The sequence below is a fragment of the Maylandia zebra genome, linkage group LG4, assembly GCF_041146795.1.
Source record: "Maylandia zebra isolate NMK-2024a linkage group LG4, Mzebra_GT3a, whole genome shotgun sequence".
In the NCBI taxonomy this organism is placed as follows: Eukaryota; Metazoa; Chordata; class Actinopteri; order Cichliformes; family Cichlidae; genus Maylandia; species Maylandia zebra.
This window is the reverse complement of record NC_135170.1, coordinates 1540326-1556169: the sequence shown is the minus strand read 5'-3', so window position 1 is coordinate 1556169 and position 15844 is coordinate 1540326. Positions and strand designations below refer to the sequence as shown.

General features: G+C 43.0%; 1 protein-coding gene and 1 long non-coding RNA gene across 2 annotated transcripts in view; both read left to right on the top strand.

Annotated features, from left to right (window-relative positions):
- The first annotated feature begins 4280 nt into the window (after nt 1-4280).
- LOC143418437 (protein NLRC3-like) lies at nt 4281-11261 on the top strand. Its single transcript, XM_076883547.1, has 8 exons — nt 4281-4371; nt 6049-6178; nt 6434-6535; nt 7528-7606; nt 7768-7954; nt 8084-9884; nt 10798-10981; nt 11247-11261. The coding sequence occupies exons 2-8, from the start codon at nt 6060-6062 to the stop codon at nt 11259-11261; spliced, it is 2487 nt and encodes an 828-aa protein (XP_076739662.1). The 5' UTR covers nt 4281-4371; nt 6049-6059.
- A 283-nt stretch (nt 11262-11544) lies between these two features.
- The window catches only part of LOC143418282 (uncharacterized), a 10477-nt gene continuing 6177 nt past the window's right edge, over nt 11545-15844 (top strand). Inside the window, exon 1 of the long non-coding RNA XR_013098209.1 lies at nt 11545-11867. This is a non-coding gene — a long non-coding RNA (uncharacterized LOC143418282). The remainder of the gene's footprint in view (nt 11868-15844) is intronic.

Sequence of the window (15844 nt, the reverse complement as noted above, 5' to 3'; positions counted from 1 at the left end):
CAGTCCTGTGTTTGATATGAATGTGCTGTTCAGAGAGGATCTCGTGTCCTCTTTTACAAAGCCTTTGTTTCATGATGTTTGTGTATAAATGAATGTAGGTGTGTTTCTAAGTGTGAAGGAGCCCTGGGAGAAAAGACTGAAGCTTGTGCCAAAGAACAAACAGGAAAGAAAGATCAGCATTAATGAAGACGAGCACAGAAGGAGCCCAAGCACGTGTTGCTTTTTCAGATTTCTCTAAAAGTGTGTGTTCATTTGTTCCATCCTTCACAACAAACAACAGCTGACAGACACACATGCACTCTGTGTCACTTCACAGGGGCTGATGAAAGTGGACACAGTAAAGGGAGAGCTGGACCTGCTCTACACATCCTGCACTCTGTTAACAGACTTTATTCTGCAGCATCAACAGATAAAAATATATGAAGATATAGAAACGTTTAACATTGTGACTGTTCACATTAGTGAAGCTGTTACTTTGCTGCCAGGTGGGAAAAGAAGCCTAAAGCTGAGTCTGATTAAACATCTGCTGCACCAGAGAGTTTCATGGCCCTGCTTTATCCTGTGCTTGCTGACCACCTCGTCCTGAAACCTCTTCATCATCCTCACAGTTGTGTGAAGAAAGAGGGAAGCAGGTGGAAACCATCTGTGCTGCTGTGTTCACTTGTGTGTGTGCGTCTATGGTCATATCTAATGTGTACCTACAGACAAACACAAACACAAACACCTGGCATTGCACAAGAGTCTCTATGGAGCAACCTGCAGATGTCAAAGATGTGATTAGAGGGTAAAGTGGACTAGTGAGAGCATCTATGTTGTTGTTGTCTGCTGGGGGACAGCATCAGCTCCAGAGATGCATCAGGATCAGCAAACTAATCTGCAAGGCTGCAAGTGTCACTGAAGGAGTTTGAGTCAGTGAGGGACTCAAACTCACACAGCTGCTCAAGAAGGCTCAGCAGCTGCTGTATTTCCTGAGGAGGCTGAGGAAATTTGGTATGTTGGCCAAGATCCTCAGCAGGTTCTACAGCTGCACTGTGGAGAGCAGCCTGACAGCTGCATCACTGCATGGTACGGCAGCACTACTGCAAACCGCAAACGCCTGCAGAGAGTGATAACAACTGTGGAGAAGATCATCAGGACCCCGCTGCCCTCTCTGCAGAGCAGCTACCATCACAGAGTCCAGAGCAGAGACACACCTCTGCCCTCGAGACGAAGGTTCAGAAGTGTGAAATGTAGAACATCCAGACTCAACAACTCCATCTTCCCCACTGCTATCAGACTCCTGAACAGCTGACCGACCTCAAACTGCAGTTTGCACATCAGGTCACTTTGCACACTAAGTTCATTTTGCACATTAAACTCCATGTACATCCATGTACATCGACATCTGCAGACCACACGTGTCTTCAGTTACTTATTTGTACTTATTTGCAGTTATTTATCTTTTTATTTTATTTTTTTAAGTTATTTCTTATCCTTATTTTATCTTTTTATTTATTCTTATCTTGTTCTTTTAACCATTATCTAACTTGGCATTGTGCACGGTGTGTTTAGATTCAGTTTAAATTCAGGGACACGGAGCCCCTGTTGATCCTCTACCTAATCACACGAGCCACGGTGTGAGAACGGGTGTGGGTCTCAATCAGCCAAGGTTTTGGGTGAACCCATTGTGAGATCTAGCCCCACCCCATCATGTGATTTCCTGTGATCAAATGTCCCAGGATGTAAGTGGGCGTTAAGACGTCCATGTCCCTCTTCAAGCAACTTAAAGAAGTCCAGACGCTTTTCTTTCCAAGCTCCTTCAACAACATCATTCATAGAACAACTTCCAGCTTCTTTTGCTCGGCTACAGTTTGGATGGATTTGCAGATGCAACAAGACTAAAATGGTTAGGGTCAGGAGGTCAAAGGTCAGAGCTCCTGTGGGTCTGAGGGCGGCCTCACGCTGGAGAAGGATGAAGGAGTCTGACCTGAGCCAGTGTTTGACATGAACACATCAGCACTGCTGTCAGTGAGCCTAACGACAGCCGTTAGCATCATTTCAGTGTTTCAGTCATAAAAACACTTCCTGTCTCTGTGGTGGTTACAGTGACATCATGCAGTTTGTGCTTTGACCTCCAGAGGGCGACAAATCAGCACAGACAGAGAGCTCCATTCAAACTTTGCTGCCATCAGGAATAATGCTTCAAATATAATCATCAGTGTTTGAGCAGTTATGATATCAGGGACAATCTAGACATGTGTGACAATACTGAACATGTCACATGACACACCTCAAACATCATGTGATCCACTCTCAGTCTGCACTTTCATTCATGACTTCAACAGGTTGAAATGAGCTTTGAAGAAACATCAGTGAAATAAATCTTTCATGGATTCATGTGAGCAGCAGATGAACTTTGTACCAACAACATCTTCAATAACAGAGTCTGAATGAAGCTCAGGTGTTGATGCTGCTCACTGATTGGACGCTTGCTTTCAGCTCTGCTCTCAGTCTTTACTGCACAGGTGAAGGTAGAAAGTGTGACTGGATCTATAGACTGGAAACAGAGAAACATGCTGAACATTTGAAGCTTTGCAGCAGAAATGTTCATGTTACAAATACAGCAGAGCTGATCTGGGATCAGTGTGTTCACACCTGCAGCTACAACAAGGTTTCATCAGAGCTGCTTTTCCACCATCCCTGGACTCGCAGCAGTTTGCATACAGGGAGAACCGGTCAACCGAGGATGCGATCGCCACAGTGCTGCACACATTACTGAAGCACTTGGAACACAGGAACACCTATGCACGGCTCCTCTTTGTAGACTACAGCTCGGCTTTTAATACCATCCGGCCATACAAACTCCGTCCCAAACTCCACCAACTGGGACTTAACTCCTCTCTGTGCAACTGGATTGTGGACTTCCTCACTAACCGTAGACAGAGTGTCAGAGTGGGTAAGAACACCTCTTCCACCCTTGTGGTCAACACCGGTGCCCCTCAGGGGTGTGTTCTGAGCCCTCTGCTATACACTCTCTTCACCCATGACTGTATTTCCTCCTGCGCGTCCAATCTCATTGTTAAGTTTGCAGATGACACTACAGTGCTCGGACTTATATCCAACAATGATGAGACAAACTATAGGACAGAGGTGCAACAACTAGAGTCATGGTGCCACGACAATAACTTGGTCTTAAACACCAAAAAGACCAAGGAGATCATTGTAGATTTCCGGAAGAGGGGCCATAACAACCATCTGCCTCTCTTCATTGGCAGTGAGGCGGTGGAGAGGGTGAGCAGTTTTAAATTCTTGGGGGTAACTGTGACCGAGGACCTGTCCTGGGGCAACCATATCACCTCAGTTGTACGGAAGGCCCAACAGCGCCTCTACTACCTGAGGAGACTGCGGAGCGCACACATTCCCAGATCGCTGATGTTGAACTTCTACAACTGTGCCATCAGCAGCGTTCTGACGTATGGATTTCTAGTGTGGTTCCCCAGCTGCACCAAGGCCGATCAGCAAGCACTCCAGCGGGTGGTGAAAGAAGCTGGCAGAATTATTGGAACAAGTCTGCCAGAGATCAGTAATATCTTCCCCACTCGCTGTCTGAGGAGGGTGCACAGTATCCTGCGGGACCAACATCACCCTGCGCGCCACCTTTTCCATCTGCTGCCCTCAGGGAGAAGGTACAGGTCTATACAGGCCAGAACATCCAGACTGGCCAACAGCCTGTATCCACAGGCTGTGAGGCTCCTGAACTCTCTGCCCCCCTCTCACGGACAATAACCATATCCAACTTCTTAATAGCAATGAACTGGTCTGCATTGGTGCATCATATCTTTATTCTCTTCCCCCTCCTGCCCCCCCCCCCTCTTTCTTAAATAGATAACTATCATATCTGATATCATATCTCACAGTACAATAATATTGAATGGGTTGCATTGTTGTATTTTGTCATGTTTCTCAGGTCTTTGTCTGAATTTCTACGAACATTATTGCTAAGGATTGTCTTATTGCATTGGAGTCACACTGGGTTAAATATGTACACTTGGGTTTTAAGGGGTATTTATTATTTTCTTCTTTTTTTTGGGTTGTATGGAAGCCCCAAACGCAATTTCATTGTTCTTGACAATGACAATAAATAAATAAATACTAAATACTAAATACTAAATGTCTCCACACGTCAGCATGTGAACTTTACTCTGACTCAGTCTGAGCAGTCAGACGGCATATTTTTAAAGTTAACACATCAGCACACACAGAGCTGAGCCCCTCCCACCTGTGCTGAGTTTCAGGTGGAGCCCCGCCTCCTTCCAGGAAGCAGCTCACCTGTGTGTCCGTGTTTAGTGTCCAGGTGTGGAGTGGAGCTTGTTGTTGGTGTGTGAAGAAACTGTAAGTTTGCTTTGTTTCCTCCTTTAACAGTTTGTCTTTAGGAACTTTACTGTTTGTTCAGCTCGTGTTTGATTTCTTCACACAACAAACTGTGTGTGTTTGTATTTCCGGTCTCTCCATTAAAGTCAGTGTGTAATGTTTCCTGGCTAACATCAGCTGTGTGCAGCTTAGTTCAGCACAAATCTGCCGCTCCATAGTTCACGGTAACGGACTCACAGCTGGACCAACGAGGCCGAGTGTGTCCGCCACTCTGAGCTACGTTCGTGTTTGTGTACTTGTAGTTTGTACTTTGAGTTCACTCAGAGCCCACAGAGGACGCAGCGTACGTGATGACGTCACAGCCCTTTACCTCCTTTACTGTCACTGTGATTAATATTTACACACGAGACACCTGCAGAGCTCTGACGCTAAGCTAGCACACAGCATGCTAACACTAAGCTAAAGCTAGGCTAGCCAAGAACCCAGAGTGAGGTTAAAGCTGAGTAAACACTGACCCCAGACCAGCACCGTGATAAAGTGAGCTGCTGCTGCTGAACTTGAACAGGTAACAAAGTGATGAGCAGTCAGGCTGCAGGTTTCTACCTGTTCATGTTTCTACAGTAGAATCACTTTGAAGTGTCTTTGTGCTGTTTCATCTTTGATTTGTGTTCATAAACACTCAGAGAAACATCACGTGACCTCATCAGGATCTGTGTTGGTGTGTGGGGCTGTACCTCAGCTTTATGTTGTTACATGCTCATTTGTTCATTTCACACAGTAACATCAAAGTAATGTTATGAGGAGTAATGAAGTAACGTACTCCATTACTTTTAATCAAAGTGTTCTGTGTAATATGTGTAATAATGACTGTTTTGAGTAATGACCAACACTGATCACAACAAAGAGGAAATGCCTCCAACATGCACAAACATTTGAGCCACAACATGCAGTTAATGTGCACAAATGTCTTTGATATGCTGCTCAGTGATGGTGGTGACTGTCAGAGCAGAGCTACTGAGAATCAATAAGTAATATCAATGATGGGATCAGAATCACTAAATTCTTCTCATCCCTGTCAGTATCATACATGTGCTGTATAATGTGATAAATGTAGAGGTGCTGGCTGTTCTCTCACTCTGCTGTTTAGCTGTAAAGGACGCCTCCCTGCCTTTGTCTCATTCATGACCTTTAATAGTCTCTTCTAACATGCAGAGATCTGTATGATCTGTTTCATAGAGTCTAACCAGCCTGTACAGGTAACAACAACAGTCACTGCATCACTGACACACAAACGTCATCTCTGTCAATAACAACATTCATACATGGAATAAAAACACATCAGTGGATCATTGCTGGAGCTGATGTTTGTGCTCCTGGTGCAAAGGCTCTCAGTTTCCTCCTTGAAATAACATCAGTGGTGGGTCAGCGACATGCTTTCTTTCCCTCTCAGGTTTAAATATCTGGGACTCTCCACCGTTTGGTTTTAGAGCTGAAGAAGCTTCTCAGATGAAACGTCTTCCAGAAACTTAAAGACGTCTCTTTTCTCTCCAAGCTCCTTAGATCACATGACCTGGATGACTGAACCTACAGATATATTGACCTGGTTTCATGGTCACATGACAGGTCAGAGGTCAGCGACTGTAACTCAGTTCCTCCTGTTAATGTGAACTCACTGAGTGTTTGTGGTTTACCTCTCAGACTGACTGAAGATGATGATGGAGGAAGAGGAGGACAGAGCAGAGTCTGCAGGGTCCAGCTGTCCGTCTGTGAGGAGTGACCGGTCCAAAGGTCTAAATCCAGCCTTCAGTGGTGAACCTGGAGCAACGAGGTCAGAGAGCTGAACTCACTGAGTAACAGAAATAATTCTGCACTGACATTATAATCAGTGTTGACTCTGGTTGATTGTCTGACTGTGTTTGTGAGCTGAGAGGAAATGAAAATGAGTTTGTAACAAAAATCAGTTTTGTCCAGTTTTCCTGTAAAAAGCTGAACTCTAATCTAAGAGGATGTTACTGACAGGAAACAGCTGCATTATCTGCAGTCTGTGTCATCACAGCTGCTTCAATCATGTTTGTGTCTGCAGAGGTCAGAGGTCACAGTCTGCAGGGTCCAGCTGTCCGTCTGTGAGGAGTGACCGGTCCAAAGATCCACCTCCACTCTTCAGTGGTGAACCTGGAGCAACGAGGTCAGAGAGCTGTGATGACTCCTTTACATGTTTGTGTTTCCTGGATAAATATGACCTGAAACATCCTCAGATTGTTACAAAGATTCATTAAAAAGAAAACAATGAAAGAGAAAAGATCCAAATGTTCGACTTGGTCATTTGCTGTTTGAGGACAGTGATGCTCATATCTGTGGGGAAAGTGTGACCTGAGTGGGTTCATGTTTGTCTTTAAAGAACAGAGCTGCTCTGATTCTCTTTGTGTCTGATCTGTTAAACAGTCTGAGAGGTCACACAGAGACCCAGCAGCTAAAGCCTGGATCATACTGGCTGCTGTTACTCCATCAGGACAACACTGAACCACAGTGGTGTGGATGTAGTGGATAAATCCCACCATACTGATGCTCAGAGTTAACCACAGGGAACAAAACCAGATGTTACCTTCAGATTGTGACCTTTGGAGTGGACGATGCAGATTTCAATAGAGAATAAATGTTGTTGTTTTTCAGCTGTGAAGAAAGAATCTAATTTTCTGAACTTAAGAATTTATGATGCTGGAAACAACATGGAGACTATAACACAACATTTCCACTGTGTTCATAGAATGAATGTAAAACTGTCAGACATTCATTAAATATGCAAAATGTCTACAGAAGCATCAGAGGGTCAGACGTGAAGCACTCAGTGATTTTGATCAAATGACTCATCAGTTATTGATCTGTACTACACTGATCTACCACGTTAGTAAAGCTGGTGTTCTGGTGGTGGAGGGAGACTCGGATCATGTTCTGGTTTTGGAGCAGTGATCTGCTGATGGTTCAGTTTGATGAGCTTCTTCAAAATCATCCCTGACATCACCACTGAAAGGACGTCCATGAAAACAGACTGAAAATTACTGATATGTTCACAATCTGAGAGTTTAAAACTTGACAGACTTGATTCAGATGAAGTTATTTGAGCAGAAACTCCTGGATCTTTATCCTGTGTTGATCTAATCCTTCATGGTTCCTCCACAGAGTGGACCAGCAGAGCTCAGAGGTTCCCAGTGGTCAGTCTGCCCAGCAGCATCAAACACAGCTGGACTCCATATTTATGGTCTGTACATGTACAACAACTACTGTTACATCTGTTCTGTTCACAGTCATCTCCATGCTGCTCTTTGTAGACCAGTGGATCGTCAGTGTGTCCAACATGGATCTGATGTTTGGCTCCATGATTTCAGTCTGATTGGCTCATTCATAAATATTCTGTTCCAGCTGCTGGAGGACAACATCATCACTTTTGTGAAGAACGAGCTGAAGAAGATCCAGAAGGTTCTGAGTCCAGATTACCCAGAATGCTTAGAGAGTCAGAGGAGCAGCAGCAGAGAGGCGTTTGTGAAGATCACAGTGGACTTCCTGAGGAGAATGAAGCAGGAGGAGCTGGCTGACCGTCTGCAGAGCAGTAAGAGGATTTATCTAAAGATTTAAGCTGCTGGATAAATGAGACATTTTCCAGAGATGGAAGATGGAGCAACATGTTTTAAAGATTAGTTCTTTTTGGAATTGAGTGTTTATTTTTCTTCTCATTCAGAACTTCAAGCTGCAGTTTGTCATCGTAACCTTAAATCCACCCTGAAGAAGAAGTTCCAGCGTGTGTTTGAGGGCATCGCTAAAGCAGGAAACCCAACCCTCCTGAATCAGATCTACACAGAGCTCTACATCACAGAGGGAGGGACTGCAGAGGTCAATGATGAACATGAGGTCAGACAGATTGAAACAGCATCCAGGAAACCAGACAGACCAGAAACAACCATCAGACAAGAAGACATCTTTAAAGCCTCACCTGGAAGAGATGAACCAATCAGAACAGTGCTGACAAAGGGAGTGGCTGGCATTGGGAAAACAGTCTTAACACAGAAATACAGCCTGGACTGGGCTGAAGACAAAGCCAACCAGGACATCCAGTTCATATTTCCATTCACTTTCAGAGAGCTGAATGTGCTGAAAGAGGAAAAGTTCAGCTTGGTGGGACTTGTTCATCACTTCTTTACTGAAACCAAAGAAGCAGGAATCTGCAGCTTTGAAGACTTCCAGGTTGTGTTCATCTTTGATGGTCTGGATGAGTGTCGACTTCCTCTGGACTTCCACAAAACTACAATCCTAACTGACCCTAGAAAGTCCACCTCAGTGGATGTGCTGCTGATAAACCTCATCAGGGGGAAACTGCTTCCCTCTGCTCGCCTCTGGATAACCACACGACCTGCAGCAGCCAATCAGATCCCTCCTGATTGTGTTGACATGGTGACAGAGGTCAGAGGGTTCACTGACCCACAGAAGAAGAAGTACTTCAGGAAGAGATTCAGAGATAAGAAGCAGGCCAGCAGGATCATCTCCCACATCAAGAAAGCTCGAAGCCTCCACATCATGTGTCACATCCCAGTCTTCTGCTGGATCACTGCTACAGTTCTGGAGGATGTGCTGGAAACCAGAGAGGGAGGACAGCTGCCCAAGACCCTGACTGAGATGTACATCCACTTCCTGGTGGTTCAGGCCAAAGTGAAGAAGGTCAAGTATGATGGAGGAGCTGAGACAGATCCACACTGGAGTCCAGAGAGCAGGAAGATGATGGAGTCTCTGGGAAAACTGGCTTTTGATCAGCTGCAGAAAGGAAACCTGATCTTCTATGAATCAGACCTGACAGAGTGTGGCATCGATATCAGAGCAGCCTCAGTGTACTCAGGACTGTTCACACAGATCTTTAAAGAGGAGAGCGGACTGTACCAGAACAAGGTGTTCTGCTTCATCCATCTGAGTGTTCAGGAGTTTCTGGCTGCTCTTCATGTCCATCTGACCTTCATCAACTCTGGACTCAATCTGCTGGAACAACAACAAACAACCTCTACATGGTCTAAACTATTTAACAAACTAAAACTTCAATCTCTCCACCAGAGTGCTGTGAACAAGGCCTTACAGAGTCCAAATGGACACCTGGACTTGTTCCTCCGCTTCCTCCTGGGTCTTTCACTGCAGACCAATCAGACTCTCCTACGAGGTCTGCTGACACAGACAGGAAGTAGCTCACAGACCAATCAGGAAACAGTCCAGTACATCAAGGAGAAGCTCAGTGAGAATCTGTCTGCAGAGAAAAGCATCAATCTGATCCACTGTCTGAATGAACTGGATGATCGTTCTCTAGTGGAGGAGATCCAACAGTCCCTGAGATCAGGAAGTCTCTCCACAGGTAAACTGTCTCCTGCTCAGTGGTCAGCTCTGGTCTTCATCTTACTGTCATCAGAAGAAGATCTGGATGTGTTTGACCTGAAGAAATACTCTGCTTCAGAGGAGGCTCTTCTGAGGCTGCTGCCAGTGGTCAAAGCCTCCAACAAGGCTCTGTGAGTAAATCTGTGATCATGTTTATTTTTAAAATGTTGATTAAAAGTGGTCATAGATTTCTTCCATGACAGATCCATGTCCTAAAACCATGAGACAGCGTAGTTGTATAGTATAAAAGAAAAAAGGAGAACTTTTGACCACAATATTGTAACTTGAATGAACTTTTGATACAGCCTTTAAACATAAAATTTATGAACAGAATCGGTGACAAAGGGCAGCCCTGGTGGAGCCCATCACCCACCGGACTTATTACTATCCAACGTATTGCCGGCTATGCCAACCAAGCTCTTGCAATGGTTGTAAAAGGATCGAATGGCCATAAAATGTTTCTCAGTTTTATTATTTTCAGTCACATCTGTTTTTGATTATTAACTGAATATTTTAAAATTCAGGCTTTTTATGTTATACAAAACATCATATTTTCTTATGATGTCTTGTATTGATTCTGAAGGAATAGTTTTCATCAGTATCGCAGATACCAGCCTGAATTTTACTTTGTATTGGATCAGAAAGGAAATCAGTGGCATCACACATCACTTACAGCAACTTCAGTACCTCTTCATTTTAATAAACTGGGGGGAGGTGCACCAAGATTCAGTATGAGATAAAGAATTATTTTTAACTGTAAGGTTGGAGAAATCTGTTGTTGGAAATTGGAAGAACAGGTCATCTTAAAAATCACTGCATTGTAGTTTTATTCAGGCCCCTTCAATCTGTGATCGCTGTTGCTTTGCATTGTAAATGCTACTATTACAAAAGTCACAAATATTAGTGTATGTGTGTGTTGTTGGGTAATAAACCAAAAGAACAGAATCTACCAGCACCTCACTGATTTCTGCTTAAAAACAATAAAAAAGCAATAAAGCTCTGATTTGTTTGGTTGATCTTGTCTCCCTTCCACCTTGATTTCAGACTGAGTGGCTGTAACCTGTCAGACAGAAGCTGTGAAGCTCTGTCCTCAGTCCTGAGCTCCCAGTCCTCCCGTCTGACAGAGCTGGACCTGGGTAACAACAACCTGCAGGATTCAGGAGTGAAGCTTCTGTCTGCTGGGATGAAGAGTCAATACTGCAAACTGGAAACGCTGAGGTCAGATCAAGCAATATCGATTTTTTTTTTTCATCAATTAACATCATTTAATCAATTTCATTTGGAAAAAATTAACAGTGTTTATGTTTTGTTTTTTTAATGAATCCATCCAAATCACAGTAAACTGCCACATTTGTCTTTTGTAACATGAGGCAATAAGGATTCCAGCATGTCCTGAAACAGTGTTGAAATATTGTAAATGTAGTAGCTCCTCATGGCACCATGAATATACTTTAACACAAGTGTTTCATGTCTTCTTGTCATCCTTTCTTCAGACTGAGTGGCTGTAACCTGTCAGACAGAAGCTGTGAAGCTCTGTCCTCAGTCCTGAGCTCCCAGTCCTCCCATCTGACAGAGCTGGACCTGGGTAACAACAACCTGCAGGATTCAGGAGTGAAGCTTCTGTCTGCTGGGATGAAGAGTCAATACTGCAAACTGGAAACGCTGAGGTCAGATCAAGCAATATCGATTTTTTTTTCATCAATTAACATCATTTAATCAATTATATTTGGAAAAAATTAACAGTGTTTATGTTTTGTTTTTTTAATGAATCCATCCAAATCACACTAAACTGCCACATTTGTCTTTTGTAACATGAGGCAATAAGGATTCCAGCATGTCCTGAAACAGTGTTGAAATATTGTAAATGTAGTAGCTCCTCATGGCACCATGAATATACTTTAACACAAGTGTTTCATGTCTTCTTGTCATCCTTTCTTCAGACTGAGTGGCTGTAACCTGTCAGACAGAAGCTGTGAAGCTCTGTCCTCAGTCCTGAGCTCCCAGTCCTCCCGTCTGACAGAGCTGGATCTGGGTAACAACAACCTGCAGGATTCAGGACTGAAGCTTCTGTTTTCTGCAGTGGAGAGTCCAAAGTGTACACTTGGGATTCTCAGGTCAGGATTCAGTCTTTTCTGATGATGATTTAAAACCTGAGTCAGGTTGATAAATGGCTTACTCATTTACAACAGACATGATTTGTCAAATCACCTTATATCTAACCCAAAGGTCCTGTGTTTTACTACTTTGATTTTTTAGTAAAACACAGGACCTCTTAATATTTATCTAAGAGACCATATATAATTTTTTTCCCTGGATCATGTGTGTACCCTCCTGGTTGGAGCTCCAGCAGCCTGTATCAGTGAATGGGACTTTAAATGAAATTGCTGCCCCTGTCAGGAAGAGGTCTGAGTGACACACAAAACAGAAAATATGAGCACTGCATGTGTCTGAGGCTACTCAGATACAGACCTGAATGAGACACTAACTTTGTCTCTGAGAGATAACTTTTATTATTAAATACACTTCATTTCTCATCTGTGTAGAGAATGTAGAGTTTGACATGCTAATATTACAAAATGAAAAATCACACTGAGTCACAAAGAAATTGTTTTGGAGTATTTATGGTTCAGCTGATGAAATTGTTCAAACAAACCAGTAATTTACACCGAAACAGCACAAGTGAAACTTTTTCGAGGGACTTACACTAAGCTTGTCCTGGTACACCTGTAGAGCCCAGCTTCTATGGACCATGAGCTTAAGTTCTGTGCTGCTCTGATTTATTGCCTGTGCTGTCTTTCAGTTCAGCTTTGTCGAGTCTCTGGTAGGATTTCTTTTACATGACCTGTGTAAAAACAAAACAGGAAACACATTAAGCTGAAGTAAGATGCACAATTTGAAAAATGGGGCACAAAAAATGTTGCTGCTTTCTGGAAAGTGCATCTAAGAAGACCCAATGGAGAAAGTGAAGAGAAAAATCAAAGATTAAGAAGAAGAAAATGGCAGAGGCAGTTTCTCTTGGACTGCCTGCAGATGGGGTGAGACTCTAGAAACAGGGATGATTGGAGAAAATGCAAAGAGGCCATAGGATAAACCAGGAGATGAATACTCTGGTGTTCTGGGGATAGTGGGAGTGAGAGGGAGAGATGCCAGTAAATGATTTCAAGGATAAATTTGAGAGAATCAGAGCTAAGAAACCAAAGCAAGTGGGGAACTACAAACATATGGACAGACTCATAATTAGGCCAAAGACACATTAAAGCAATTATTACAGGTTTAGAAACAGGGATGGATATGAAGGAGCTTAGCATGAATTTGCATTGAGGAAAGAATAGCAACGAGCATCAGAGGAAACAGTTAGGAAAACTAAAAGGATGTACTGGCAGGAATACTGCAGTACTTTAGGAAGAACTACCGTATTTCCCGGACTACAGAGCGCACCTGAATATTAGCCGCACAAGCTAAAATCAGGGGAAAATCCTGTTTTGTACATACATTAGCCGCACCTGACTAAAAGCCGCAGGTGTTTCAATGTTGACTCATCATATGTAAGAGAATATGCACAAAGCGAATTGTCAGGAAAGAGATGGCTGTTTGGAGACACACCCCTTTTATTAATATTTTGAAAAACAAGTTATGGGTACATATTTGCATAACTTTTTAGGTATATGTACAAGTAGCGGTAATTACAAGTACAAAACATGTACTGTGCTTCATAAATGAGTAACAAATGTAGTACATAACAATAACCTACAGCACACCAGAAAAATAGATTCGGCCTACCTTTTAGGCTCAGGTGCAGTGACACGGCTTTAACAAGAAGAAAAGTCAGTCATTCACCATCATCTTCCTGCGCACTAAAACCACCAAAGTCCTCTCCTCCAGTGTCGGAAACAAACAGGCTCAGGGTGGCTTCGTCATCCACTCTCAGCTTCTTTCTTTCGTTGTCACTTTCAAAACCAAAGAAATCCTCGTTGTCAGTGTCAGAGTCGAACACCCTCAGAAGGGCCGTGGCAGTGTCCTCCTCTCCATCATGCAGCATTCAGCCCTTCGAAATCTGTTGGTGATCGTGGATGTTTTCACACTTTTCCACGCTGTCAGGTTCCACCGGTGGAGTTGGGCATAACTTGCTTTTTGCAAGTTTATCGCCGCTCATCATCCAGGCCTCCAGCTGAACGGGTAGCGCTACTTTGAAGTTTGTTTTTCGCGCTACCTCGTACTGCACTACGTTGCCTGACGGATGGACATGTGACCAACATACCACTCTTGAACCCCGATCCTTCCGCCAGGCAACGTAGTGCCGTACAACAGCGGAACAAACAAAACAAATCCGCTCATGGACAATCCATAGAAAAGCCGCACCTGACTAAAAGCCGCAGGGCTCAAAGCTTGTGCAAAAAGTAGCGGCTTATAGCCCGACAATTACGGTACACCAGTTCAGAATGTGTGGAGTACAGTTAAGAACATGAATGCAGACAGGAAACAACAGCAGCTGTTGTAAAGTAAATTCAAACTCCTTCATTAAATGCAGCTGGTTGAGTTGAAAACAATGGAGAATGATTGTGTTACGTTGTTTATTCTCTATAGAAATGGAGCAGGAGTGCATGCAGAGCTGGACGTGGGCTGTATATACATGCGTGTATCTGTTTTGTCTGTGAGCAGAGAAAACAAAGCGCTGGAAATGTCATATTGAAATGTTAAATCAGGAAAATCCTGGAGAAGAGGATAGTTCTAATGTTCAGTTTGTAATGTTGAATTCAACACAGCTCTTAAATGCATAAAAATGACTTCACCTGACGTCAGACTGAACAATCGGATTAGCTACTGATATTGATTTAACCCGTTTAGACCTACCATAGAACCAAGTCCGCCAGAGCTTATATTATATTTTTACATGCTGTAGAGCCATTTTTGGGAGCATTTCAAGTTGCTATACATCAATACAACCATTACAGCCTAAATTTTAATAATATGTATGTATTAAGTGCATAGTAATTACATAAATTGCAAAAAAGTGCAATAAACTACAAAAAAATTGAAAATCGTTTTTGTTTTTTTAACATATATTTCTAGTTAGAGAAATTTAAGAGGCTTATCCCTCAAAACTGTAAATACAAAAAAGTTGCACAAAATAGTTTCCCACCTCAGGAAATTTATTTTGAGTGCCTTCATAGTTTTATTTTTGAAATACACCAATTTTTATATACTGCAGGAAAAACGAAAATAAATATTATACTGCAAATTTGCAAAATAACAGCATATGCATCAAAATAAACTATTTCCAGCAGAGCAATATGAGTCCTAAGCATATGTGGAAGGAAACTGTAACCTAGGACAAGCTGATGGCATAAGATGTAAATACAACTCCTCAGGTTTCATATGCAAAAAAAATTATTGCGCTAGCTCACGTGATTACAGTGCTACCGGGATTTAAAAATAGTTGCGCAAAACGGAGTGTGCCCACTCTGACCAGTTTTAAAGGGTTAAAGCAAGAAAATATGGTATTAGCATTAGATGCCAATTCCTATTAACCTTAAATTAGCATTACCTGCTAATGGCAGTCTACTTAGCATTAACTCCTCACTAATGTAATGCTAATCCACATCAAATTATCTTTAGCTTTAGCATTAGCTGCTAGCTTCAGCCTACCTAGCACTAGCTGCTCACATTGTTAAAAGGGAAGAGAAAACGATATTAGCATTGAAGTCGAGCACATCCCCATATTCTGACTCCATTTCCTCTAGAAAAGCACAGAACCTTCGGTGCTTTAAGCCCCTGGATCTGATTTGGTTGATGCATTTCACAACAATAGTCATCACATTGTCAAACTTCAGGCATTTGCTGCAAAGGACCTGCTGATGGATGATGCAGTGCAGAGCAATGGCCTCCTCCACGCCTTCCTCTTCCAGTTTGTTTTGTGCCACCAGTCCATGTTTCCTCCCTGTCATTGATGGCGCTCCATCTGTTGTTATTCCAACAAACCTCTTCCATGGCAAACCAACATTCTCAATGGCATCACACAGCTTGTAAATATCTGCTGAGCGGTGGTCTGGCCATGCATTGGAATTACTGTGAGCAGCTCCTCCATCACTTC